The sequence below is a fragment of the Cinclus cinclus genome, chromosome 3 (genome assembly GCF_963662255.1).
Source record: "Cinclus cinclus chromosome 3, bCinCin1.1, whole genome shotgun sequence".
In the NCBI taxonomy this organism is placed as follows: Eukaryota; Metazoa; Chordata; class Aves; order Passeriformes; family Cinclidae; genus Cinclus; species Cinclus cinclus.
The window spans coordinates 65,258,176-65,270,191 of record NC_085048.1 but is presented as its reverse complement, the minus strand read 5'-3'; the positions used below and the strand labels follow the sequence as shown (position 1 = coordinate 65,270,191).

General features: G+C 33.3%; 1 protein-coding gene across 3 annotated transcripts in view; it reads right to left on the bottom strand.

The window, feature by feature from the left end:
• STXBP5 (syntaxin binding protein 5) overlaps positions 1 to 12,016 on the bottom strand; it is a 103,913-nt gene that overhangs the window by 20,822 nt on the left and 71,075 nt on the right. The window contains exons 20-22 of one of the 3 annotated variants that reach the window (XM_062490132.1): positions 4,843 to 4,905; positions 1,514 to 1,573; positions 1,359 to 1,406 (exon numbers count right to left, since the gene is read on the bottom strand). In XM_062490132.1, the coding sequence (XP_062346116.1) occupies positions 1,359 to 1,406; positions 1,514 to 1,573; positions 4,843 to 4,905 (171 nt within the window). The remainder of the gene's footprint in view (positions 1 to 1,358; positions 1,407 to 1,513; positions 1,574 to 4,842; positions 4,906 to 12,016) is intronic. The other 2 variants (XM_062490133.1, XM_062490134.1) reach the window with 2 other exon arrangements.

Below are 12,016 nucleotides of genomic sequence, written 5' to 3'. Positions count from 1 at the left end.
TTGTTTTTCTCAACCTGAACATTAGGTTCTAGTTATCCTGAATTTCCTTTAAGGGAACATATTAATGCTCAAGTAAAAGACAATTTCTTTTTAATTACAGATCAATTCACATAATGTATTATTGACAGTCATTTGCTTTCTTGACTTATATTCAGACTTTTACTGCCCCAAAATTCAATTTACCTGCCATTTCTGATTGCCATTGCAAGAAGGCCTCAGCATGGATCAAAAATATGCCCCTTGTACAGTATTTTCCCATTCTGTACTTCAAATTTCAAGGATTACTTTGTCATACTCCTGTTTGTCTGAATTATGATGAAAGGGATTAGTATTTTAAGATAAAAAATTATTTTGCCAAACAGAAAAACCAAAGGGAGACTTCAGGAAAATAAATCTCTTCATCCCTAGCCTTAAGATTTGCTTCCACACAGCCTGTGAAATAATAGCTTAGCAACTAGTTTTACTACATAATTTCAACCTAAACTGACTGAAGAGATAAAATGAAATTATCCTGCAATGATATAGTAATTTGCTAAATGAAAACAAAATTAATATTAGCAAAGTGATTCTGCAATGAAAACAACCATATCCCACTTAAGGAAGAAAAGTCCCTTTCCCAAAGCTAAATCATACAGCCTCTTCTATTAATTTATTTAATGAGCCAGTTGTCAGAAGCAGAGTTATTGCCATTCCAGCCATGAAAGGGTTCAATCTACCTGCATACAACATATCCCAAGGCAATTTTGTTGCCACACTAAGACAAGTCTAGAGCTGGTAGGGTATTCTTCCACTGCTGAATGCAGAAAAGAGTTCTGGAACAGCAGTGGGGTATACTTATATATATACAAGCCAGTCTTATTCCAAATGAATAAATGAAACCATGATAGTACCTCTTTCTTGACCACAGGCATATAAAAATCTGAGCACATGGCTACGAATACAACATGTAAGAAGAAATGGTATCAGCCATATGTTCCCAAAACCAGCAAACCTTCACAAAAGTAGTGGAATCATGTTGTGACTTGCATAGACTGAACTCCTACTATGTATTAGAATTTCACCCATCCAGAAAAAAAAGAGAAGTGCAATTGCAAAATCAGAGAATTTAAAACACCAATATCCTTGATTTTCAAAAATTATTGTGCCCAGTGTATTTGTGTATTTAGTACAGAAGCAGCCCACAGAATTACCAATTAGCATAAAGAATGAAAAAAATTAATAATGCATTGAAGTTTGACTGTTAATTTGCCTTATATATTTTTTTTTTTTTTTTTTTTTTTTTTTTTTTTTGCTGCTGGGTTAGTGCTGCATAGAGTAAGGCACTGGATTAGAAAGAGTAGAATTTTTCTAGTTCCTACCTATGTCATTGGTTACCATCTTGGAAAACTTTCTGCTTTTGGTCTTCACTGTAAATAGTATTTTAATAAATTAAAAAAAAAAAAAAATCAATCTAAGTGTATCAAAAAAGTGAACTAAAGAAAAAATAAGACTAAAGAAAAGAAAAATACTGTACCCTTTTCTATAAAATTATTCATTTTTTGTTCATCATCAGAATTGTTTGGTGAACCAGAACCTACAAGTGAAGACAGAATGAAAAGTATATACATTTGACATGAATGAAGGGGTATATTTCTGACACAAAAAAATAAATGTATATCAATACATGTATCATACAATATATGTATATACACATTACACAATATACATATATTATATAACATTATATACAAGCTCTGAGTTTAACAAAGATACAAAGAAAATATGAAATACGGATACTGATATTCTCTGTAACTGCACTAGATATTATAAAGAACAAATTACATTGGCATGACAGAATTCTGCCATGTTGGAATTAGCCACAGAAATTATAATGCAAGGTACAATGCTGCACATTGCAGTGAGTTTATTGCTAGAAATAATTCTCTCATTGAACAAATGTTTACACTGAATAACTAAATGGCTCTACTAATCATTGCTTCAGACACAGAGATTAGCCAAAGTTATGATTCCAAAACACAGCTGTAACAATAGACACAAGTTTTATAAATCTGTTTGGGTTTTTTTCCAATGCAGTAAATCACTGTTGGACCACAGTTGTTCAACTACCCTGCAGACAACTCTGAGCAAATACTGCCACCTGGAGTTTTCTGTATCTCAACCCTGAAAAACTGATCATGGCAACAAACCACAACTTAAAGCATATCATTGTCACAAAATTAAAACATTGTCAGGAAATGAAAACAATTAATCTTAAAATTTTGAAATTTAATTAGAATTTATATTGTTGAAGTGTAAAACTAGAATAGAACACAAGCATTTTGACACTTCTGAAGACAAAAACTTGATAATTTAAAAGCTGTACAATGTTTTAGATCAGATAAACACTCCTACAGTCTAAGCCTATTACTGCTTGACATCGGTAGAAAAAGCAGGAGGTAAGATTATTCCTCTTGTATTTTCACACTATATCTACAGTTCTGTTTTACTGAAACTGTAGGATACTTGCTCAACTTGCAAAGGCAGGTAGCCCCTTTCACTATTCTCTCATCTATATAACCACCCACTGGAGGAAGTTGAACAGAAGTTACCTTCCACTTCTGTTTACTTGGACATGGAAAGGTGGATTTGAGCAATTGCAGACTTCAGTCCAAACAGTGACTGGTCTCTTTTACAGATCACATTATAACAAGAAAAGCCAATAAGGCATTCAATTGCCATGCCCATCCTCTAATCCTAGAGCAAGTAACATGCAAACATTTTATGTTTGTGTACTTTCCTCTTAATTAGAAAGCCCCCAGACTTTGCTTAAATTTAGCCTCCATCCTTCTTCTCAAGCTTGCCAATATTCTGCAGCAAATTTCTCAAAAACAGTCCTGTCTTACCTCTGAAAGCTAAATGCCACTTTCAAGCATGTTTTCAGTCTTGTACTTTTGTCCAGAAAAGATAAAAAATTCAAACCAAACCTAAGGAACTGAGGTTCTTCTCTCTGCACAAACATCAACAAATTTCTTCCATACCAGGGTGGTGAATCCAAGACTTTTTTTAAAGAAAAGGTTGAGAAGTCTACCATAAACTTCATTTCATTCACTTAGAGCCAAGGTCAGAATCCAGAGAAGCAAGGCACAGTCCAACCTCACTACTAGAAGATTCTATTTTACAGGATAATGCAACAGTCTTCTGCAGCTCACACTCAACTCAAACAAGCAGGAGGAAGGTAGGGGAAGCCAATTGTTTAATTCAAGAGTTTTCCATAAACCTGAATTTTCATCTTTGGACTTGCCTTTATTGGACTGTTGGCAAAGTGATGAATTGAGTTTTACTCTACCTCAACATCCAATTATGAAAGAAACCCTCTTATTTAAACTACACAGTGTTTTAAGTGGTACAAGTTTGGAGTTGTTTGGGCTGACATTTGGGTGATTCTGGAGCTGGGGGAAAAAAGGATACACATTAAAGCTTGTGACTTAGTAGCTGTTCATTACAGACATTTTATAGGACTGTACCAGAACACAGATTTAGCCTCGACTTTTTAAGTGCCATAGTGAGTTGCTAACTGTGCTCAACCTTGACAGAGAAAGAATTTACTGCAACTGCAGTAATGCATGGCAAATTGTTTACAGGCATTGGTCTCAATATGTAAAAATGAAATAGAAAACATGCAAATCTCAATCTCAACATGAAAAATGCTTTCATTATAAACTATATTGAAGTTGATGACTTCAGCATGCCAATACTTAGCAACACAGATTTCTCATGAAATCACACCTTCAGGTAAGACTTAATTTAAAACTCATAGCTAGGTTTTGCTTTAATTATAAATAAATCAAATTTACCCTAAGAAAGAGCTAGCAAAAATGAAAATGACATTGATTGATCTAGAGGAGTTTCTGCACAATTTAAAATGAACATCAAAAGACATCTGTCAAATGAGAAATTAAAATTTATGTTAAAATTTCTACTAGAGCTATGAACACAATGTTTTGGTTTGTTACGCTTCCAACTTGTCTTGGAAAGGTACAGGCTACAATAGAAAAGGAATCTGTCTTTAGACTTCCATCTTGATTAGCATTACACTACATATTACTTTATGTGATTCATTTAAATCTGCAGTTGAGTCCTTTAACCTTGAGTAGTTTTGAATGAAATAAAATAACATCTTTAAAAATTCTCAGAGCGGTAAGTAAAGATAAATGACAATTTTTAACTACCACAAAAACTATTCATTCTAATACTATACATTGATATTCATTATTTTTTATTTACATGGTTATAGCTTCGACTAGCCAGTATTAAAATAATTATTTTAAATGAAACTTTCAAATTTTTTCACATACAACAGTGGCAACTGAAAAATCAAATTAAAAGGTGCAGCAGGAGGAGTATTAAGTAGGAAACTCCTACTTTTTTAGGATGCTGGTTTCTGAAGACCTCTGATTTCACAGAATAGTAATTTGCCAGTTAGGAGGAAGCAGAAGTAAACCTGCTCAGAAATAATCTCTACCACTTTTGAGTAATACAAAACACAATCACACGAATGATTACAGGAATTTGTGCATCTCTTATCAATGCATCAAAATTCCATTGTGCAGTATGTTCCCTGAGGCATAAATATTTCAGCTTATATCTCTTTTCAATCATCTTTTTGACATATTCCTATTGCATCTCTTAAGTCAGCCCTGTTTTAAAAATGCAGTTGTGCAACATGGCAACATTTATGACAGCTTCAACAGTTTGTGTGAGGATAACAGGTTTTATGTAATTACTTAACTAGTAAGTGTTAACTTAATGTATGCCATCTTCTGGGAAAATAACAAGCTGAAGATCAGGGAAAGTTATGATTACCTGATGTGGGTGACTTGCAGCGGTCTTCTGGCACCACCGTACCTTCATTTATATCACAAAGACCTGCAGAAAGATGAAACCACTGTATTATAAATGCAGCTCCCATTTTATTTTTGCTTCCACTGCAGTCAGGAACTTCACTTCTTAATAGAGACAAACAAACTAGTTGCGATAGAATTTATGTCACATACTACTTTTTTTATATTACCCACAGTAACTGTAGAGTCATTTCCTCCTCCTAAAGTTTTCTTTCTAAAATACACTCTCCCAATAAATTTCAGTGAAAATCACTGTATTTTCAGCTAGACAGTCTTATCAGAACAGTTAATTATTTACATGCTACAGATACATATTAAGCATAAACATAATTTGTTTGAAAAGTCAGAGTTGTATTAAAAATGTAATTGTAAAAGAAAATAATATAGAAGAGGGTCTTCAAGATTACAAACACATGATGTGCGAAACTACAGTGCCTTTTTTCAAACTACTTTTCCACTGTTACAGTGATATGCCTTGCATTTGGCAGTTAGTATTGCCAAGTTAATTTTCCAGAAAAACTCCTTATTGGGGTCACTAAGAGAATTCAGGGTGACAGCAATTCTTAAAAATTCTTCAGGCAGAATTCTTAGGGTGTTTAGATAGGTGTTCTCCTTTGCACAGAGGAATTTCACTGAATTTCTTACATCATCAAATTGGATCAATTTGAATAGCTGCAGTATGTTAACACCTGAAAGCTAATTCCTTTCATTCCAGAGAAGGAAATAAAACCTAGTCATACACAATGAGATGCAAAAGATGGAAGCTGCCTCAAAATGGTTGTAAGTATTATTCCATTGCCTAAATTAAAAGTATACAAGAAATTTTTCCGTTTTCCTTTTTGACAAGAAATTGCTTTCAAGACTACCCACAATTAAGAGAAGTGCATTTTGTTGATATTTTAAGGTTAGTAATATATCTTCAGGTTTACATAATGAAACTTTCCTAAAGAAATTTCATTATGTGATACTAAGGCAAACAAGCATGCAATACTGAGCAGTAATAGCTAAGAAATATTTGGTTGAATTAAAGGGTTTTGCATGCACAAAAATATTTCCAATACTCAAAGAGTTTGAGTGGTAATGGTAGTGGCTAAGGCAAGAAAGGTATAACATGGAGAGCCTCTCCATACAGCTGTACACTACATATTCACAAATGCATCTGTACATATCTGTTTAACAAACAAAGATACAATAGCTCTACTCCATCAAAGCTTTAAAATTTCCAAACTCTAAACCAGAAGTTCAGAGTTTAAAGGGAAAAAGGTTCTCGTGAAATACCATATCAATATGGAACACATTGAAAGTATGTTACATTAACAAATCAATTTATCCAAAATAGTCTTCTTTAAGATTACTAAGAGCATGTATAGCTTAAACCCCAAAACTCAATGACTAGATTTGTCAAATGACCTTAAGGCTTTGTTAGCCTATGTTTAACAGTCCTGGAACCAATTTAAATTCTAAAATGTAAAATTAAATTCCAGGTGGAAGCTATATCTTTCCACTACACAGGAGAATGAAAACAGACATTAATTTAGTCACCTGTCAGTAAATCAATGAACACTATGGAATAATTATAGTTTTACACTAGAGTTTTAAATAGGCATGGGAGATTAAATGCTTTGAACTGGACAGGATTGTGTAAAAAGATTTATGAAAAATCCTAAAGGTGCTTTCACAACAAGCAATACAAGTTTTAGATAATAGCTGTGCTGTGATGATAAACCCATACTGTGCTCTTAGAAGTAACTGTCCATTCAGGAGCCAAACCAAATTCATACGTGCAGTTCAGGAACATAATTTCTCTTTTCCAGAAAGATTAAGTCTTTACCTTCAAAGGAAGAGTTTAACTTCTTGTACTAGTTCTCCTATAAAAATTCATAAATTGATAGCAATAGTCTTTATCCAAGAATGAAGACACCTGCACACTTGAACTCTTTGTAGGAACTTTCAAGGCTATAATTTGATTAATATACATCTTAAATAATAACAAAAATAAGTGTGCATTATGGTAATTATTATGGCATGTAAACCTTGGATATCTCTTCATAGTCATTACTGTTATTACTTAGGAGAGAAAAGGAACAAGAATAGATGAAAAGCAATTTTAGCTATGATTGTATTAGTAATTAAACTGAGCAGTGTATAACAAGGATGGTCTGCCCATGACCAAGCTGAAGAAACTTGCAACATAATTTCTGTTGCTATTCATCTTAAAACCCCAGGTATCCTGATAGAAACACTGGCAGCAAGACAGCTCTCCTGGAAAAAATCTCTGGTTTCACTTTTATAGCATCCATGCAAATTGCTATGAATTATAAAAGCAAACTGATCCAAGAATTTCTGTTTCAGAACTACAAAAACTTCTGTAACACCAATGTCACTAAAGACATTATTACCATCCTGCATTAAAAACTCCCTAGAATTACAGCTGAAATTAACTGATGTATAAAGTTTCATGAAACTTTTGTCAGTTTTTTGCACAAGCTTTAAGCAGACATATCTCAGAAGAACCTACAACTTGACTGGAAAACAAGGTAATTAAAAATTACAACTAAAACTAACTTGATATGATGTAAATGTTAGAATGAAAAACAACCTGAAAAACAGGGTCAAAAAGCAAAACCCCAGGCCCAACAATCAAACTTTCTGATACCATTTCAGCCTTGGCTGATGTCAGTCATAGCTGATGTTGGTCTCATGACGTTTAAGTTAAAAATTCAAATAGTTCATGAAACGGGATGGGGAAAGAACATAACCAAGCAACTCCAGAAGAGTTTCGGCCATGTAATTTCTTCCAGTTTGTCTCAACTCCACTTTTTGAATCACTCACAGATTACTGACAAAAAGCTTTTTGATGTAAAACAAAAAATTTTAGAAGTCGTGTGCATGTAAGAACTGCTTCAGTTTTGTCACAAACCTAAACTGCCTCTGATAGAACTAAGAAACACTAACTTTTATAGAGTTGTACTATACTGCACTAATCAAAAAGTCACATAAAATCTCCTAAGTGTCACCAACAGTAATTTGCAAAGGAAGTGTTATGATTCATGTTCTCTGTGAACTTATGGAACTCAGCAGGAAAAAAATAACAGCTGTATAAGTTTTGGTGTTTCATCACAAAATTATGACCTGTCTCATTTTTTTATCAGTACTGATTTATTGACTCCTGTCTTATTTAACAGTATATACAGCAAAACTTGCCTAACAGTGTAAGCCTCCATCGTGTATAGTTTTCATCACACTATAAAGCTTTTACTTGCACATTTCACATCTTCAGGCACATGGCCAAAGTTCATTTTCTACACCCTCCCCCCTCACTATTAGACTCTGAAGGCAAATGCTGATTTTGTTTTTAACCTTGACAAGCACCTGACAACACTGTCTGGCAGGCCTTTTACAAAACACAGATACTGCATGCTTCACAAACTATAAATTGCCACCCAAAACATGTGAGTAGTATACCTGGTATGAATCACTGATAAATTCCAAAACACGATCCCAACTGGGAGCTTGTATCTGTAGAGCTAGCCTGAAATGACAGTTTACAGTCTAGCTAGTGTAGAGAGCCTTGTCTCTAAATAGATGCTGCTTTAAGACGGGAATCTGAATTTCTTTTCTGAGTAGAAAAAATAAGATGACAGAGAAATACATCATATTCTTGCAATACAAGAGAAGGGAAAAAAATCTCGCATTTCCATTCATATTTAGGAGATACGTAACTCTTATTCTATGAAATTTTTTTAAAGATGCCTTTGTAAATTCTTGTTGTATGATTAAGGACATACCATTTACTAAATCCTAAGTATGTTGGCAGACAATGAGGATCTATTGAATTGACATTTTATGCTAAAGCATAAAGAATATCAGGGTTTTTAATGAGGAAGAACCAATCCTTCCTGCCTTTTTTGGAAGTGGTTGAATGTACAATAGCAATATGCTGTTCTGTTGCATGCTGACTGAATGCATGTGTAGGCTAGTATGATTTTTCTTTCTTTAAATACACTGTTGTCTCAAAGAATAGGGATTTCCTAAACCAACCACATTACATAGAAAGCACTTTTTCTAAGAAGATTTAGATATTAAGGAGTAATACACCCTGAAGATTATTAGCTGTATAGCCATTGAAAACAAATAATTTTGAAGTACTAAAATAAAATTTTTTTCAAGACAGTGATTCGATGAAGGCATATCTTTCAAAGCAAAACCAAGAAAGCACAAGCTCCTTGCATTTTTGAAAACATTAAATGCAGATAGTAAATGTCCAAGAAATGGAGAAGGCAAAATCCAAAAGCGTTCTATCTCATCCAGTTCCAATCCTATAAACAAATCAAAGGGTAGTGCGTAAATGTAACAGATTCATTATTTGTGGAAAATTATTGAAGCAATTGTTGAAGTCAGTCCAATATGTACACTGAAAGAATTACAAATAATTAGAAATGTGAAATTATAACTAAAAACATAATTTTCAGTTTTTAAAATTACTAGCTCAAATTAACCAAGAAACTGTCAGGATGGTAAACAGAAAGATAATTACATGGTTAAGAAATTAACTCTTGGGTACAAAACTTGCTTAAACTTATTCCTAATAAAATAGTCCAAGTAAATTCAGCTTTATGGTATTTACTAGTTTTGGGATTTCTACCCATCTTTGTCTTTTTAAAAAAAATTTAAAAAATCAATCAGTGCCAGATCCTGGGTGGAGGCAATTTCTTTTATGCCTAGCTCCCTTTCTGCCATGGCAGTAGAGGAGGAAAGACTATAGAGAAAGCAGTATTTGGCAATTGAGACTATCCTTCGAGATGTATTTCTTTTTTCTCACTGGGGGAAAAGAAATGGCAGAACTAAGATGGACTACAATTTCAAGTTTGTTTTGCAGTCTTTTTTTTGTGTTTGTTTGTTTTTGTTTTTTTTTTTAACTCCATTTTTACAGCAGCTTAATCTACTCCATCAAAAAAAGGGCTGAGATGACCTACCTCTGCCTGGGGGCTGGAGAAAAGTGGCATCCTAAGAAAAGGAATAATGTTATGCTTTAAAAAAATAAGCTTTACATTCTCCAGATTCTTGGATGCTGTGAATGATGGAGTAAGTCAGACTCAATTAACTGATGGTTCTGATAGGTTACCTTCCTCACACAGACAGCTGGAGTTCAAAACTGCTTGGAAACCACAGTGCTGTGCAGTACACAAACATCTCCACTCTTAATCCCTATAAACAACATTTTTGTAGAAGCAACCTTTCACTTTCAGAAGAACAAGCTCTCTGTAATCACAATGTTTATTCTTACCATTGCTACCAATACTGTAACTCTGGAGTTCTGAAGCACTTTCTGCCAGAAAGAGAACCAAGCAAGGAAAGTTTCTAGTAAAATAACACTGAATTTTTGAGTAACATCTTAGCTCTATAAACATGATCAAATTCTGACACAGAATCTCTCAGAAAGAGCTCCTTTTGATTTTGAGATTTATTTATTTGTTTAAAAACAAAAACGGAGACTATTATGGTTGCTTTTTTCCTTTAAGTTTCTTTAAAGATATCACGAACGAGAAATACAATGGATGCAGGATGGATTGAAATCAGTTTCTATAAGTAAAACAATGACTTAGTACTAAGAAAAATAATTATGGTGAGTGAACAAAACAAAAAAAAATCAAGTTCAGATGTTCAAAAAATATTTGAATGCCATGAGATGACTTACTTATATAAGAGGTGCGAAGCTTTTTCACAGACTCTGAATATAAGTTAGAAAGGCCGCACATGCAAGAAGCCACAGTCAGCATACCTTCATGAAGCAATGAGAAAAGGAAAGACGGAGACACTAACAGTACATTTGAGACAGAAAAGCCAGCCAAGTAACTTGTACAACCAGGTTATTCAAGTGCTATTGCCATGCAGACTGTTAGTATCAGAAGTTATGAAAAAAAATACAGCTATATTCATGAGCAAAAAGGACTTTTATCATGAACATCTTAGAGACACGTTGAAACACAGAGTTATGTGGATCCAATTTATTAGATTAAAATAACAACAGTTCAGAAAACAAAGGCAAGTGATGCCTAAAGATCCAAAAGGCAATTTATAATCTATATGCAAGAGGCAGAATTTAAGCCCTTTATTCACAGGACAAATTAACACAGTCAAACAGCAAAGCTATTTCTTTCTCTCACAGTTTATTTCATACAAGAAAAAAAATTTATGTGACAGGATACCAACTGTGTATATGCTCTGCTCTATATGAATGATTTTTAGATCCATTTCCTCAATTAAATAAGATGACTGGTGTTAATTGGATCTTTTTCAAACCATCCATTTACTAAAATACCTCCTAGAACATTCATTTCAATTTGAATACAATATTACCTGAAGAACTTGCAAGGACTTTACTCTGGATCTCCTAAAGAAATTAACACTCAGTCATGAGGAAGGGTTTTTTGAACAGTTTGTTATTATGTCTTGTGCTGTTTTCTGAAATAACTTAGGAGTATCCATGACACATTAGGGAAAAGAATTTTAAAATAGCAAATTTTCCTTTTGGTTACAAAAAACTTGGCATTTTGATTGATTAGTCACTTTTCTTTTTAACTGAAAAAGAACACTCTTCAGCATAATTTTAAATCAAGGTCCTTTTTTTTCTTTTTCAAAGAGATTTATTTTACCAATTTGTATGTAGATGTTTATTTTGTTCATTTAAATCCAAGGTTTCCTCTCAAGCATAATGTAACAGTATTAACAACGTAACATGATTTAGTTCATCAGGGACATTTCTAGTCAAATTTTAGAACAGGAAGCCAAAAGATCCCAGCAAACACTCAGGCTATCTGCAAACATTAATGGATTTATACAAACATGTAATATGGATACTAGCTTTATCAGAAATATCAATATACTTCTTCATGCTGTGTAAATTAATGTAGAGTGCATAAACCTATTGTAAATTTATATTTTTTCTTAAAATATACATTACACTGAAAAATAAGGAATGGTAAGAAGCATCAGTAGATTCCACTAAGCAACAATTTTTGAAGAAAGAGGAATTAACAAAGCTGCAATAGTGACATTAGCAACAGATCAAGAAGAAATAAAACCACAGTGAAGGATGTTTGTATTCAAAGAATATACAATAAGACTAGACGACT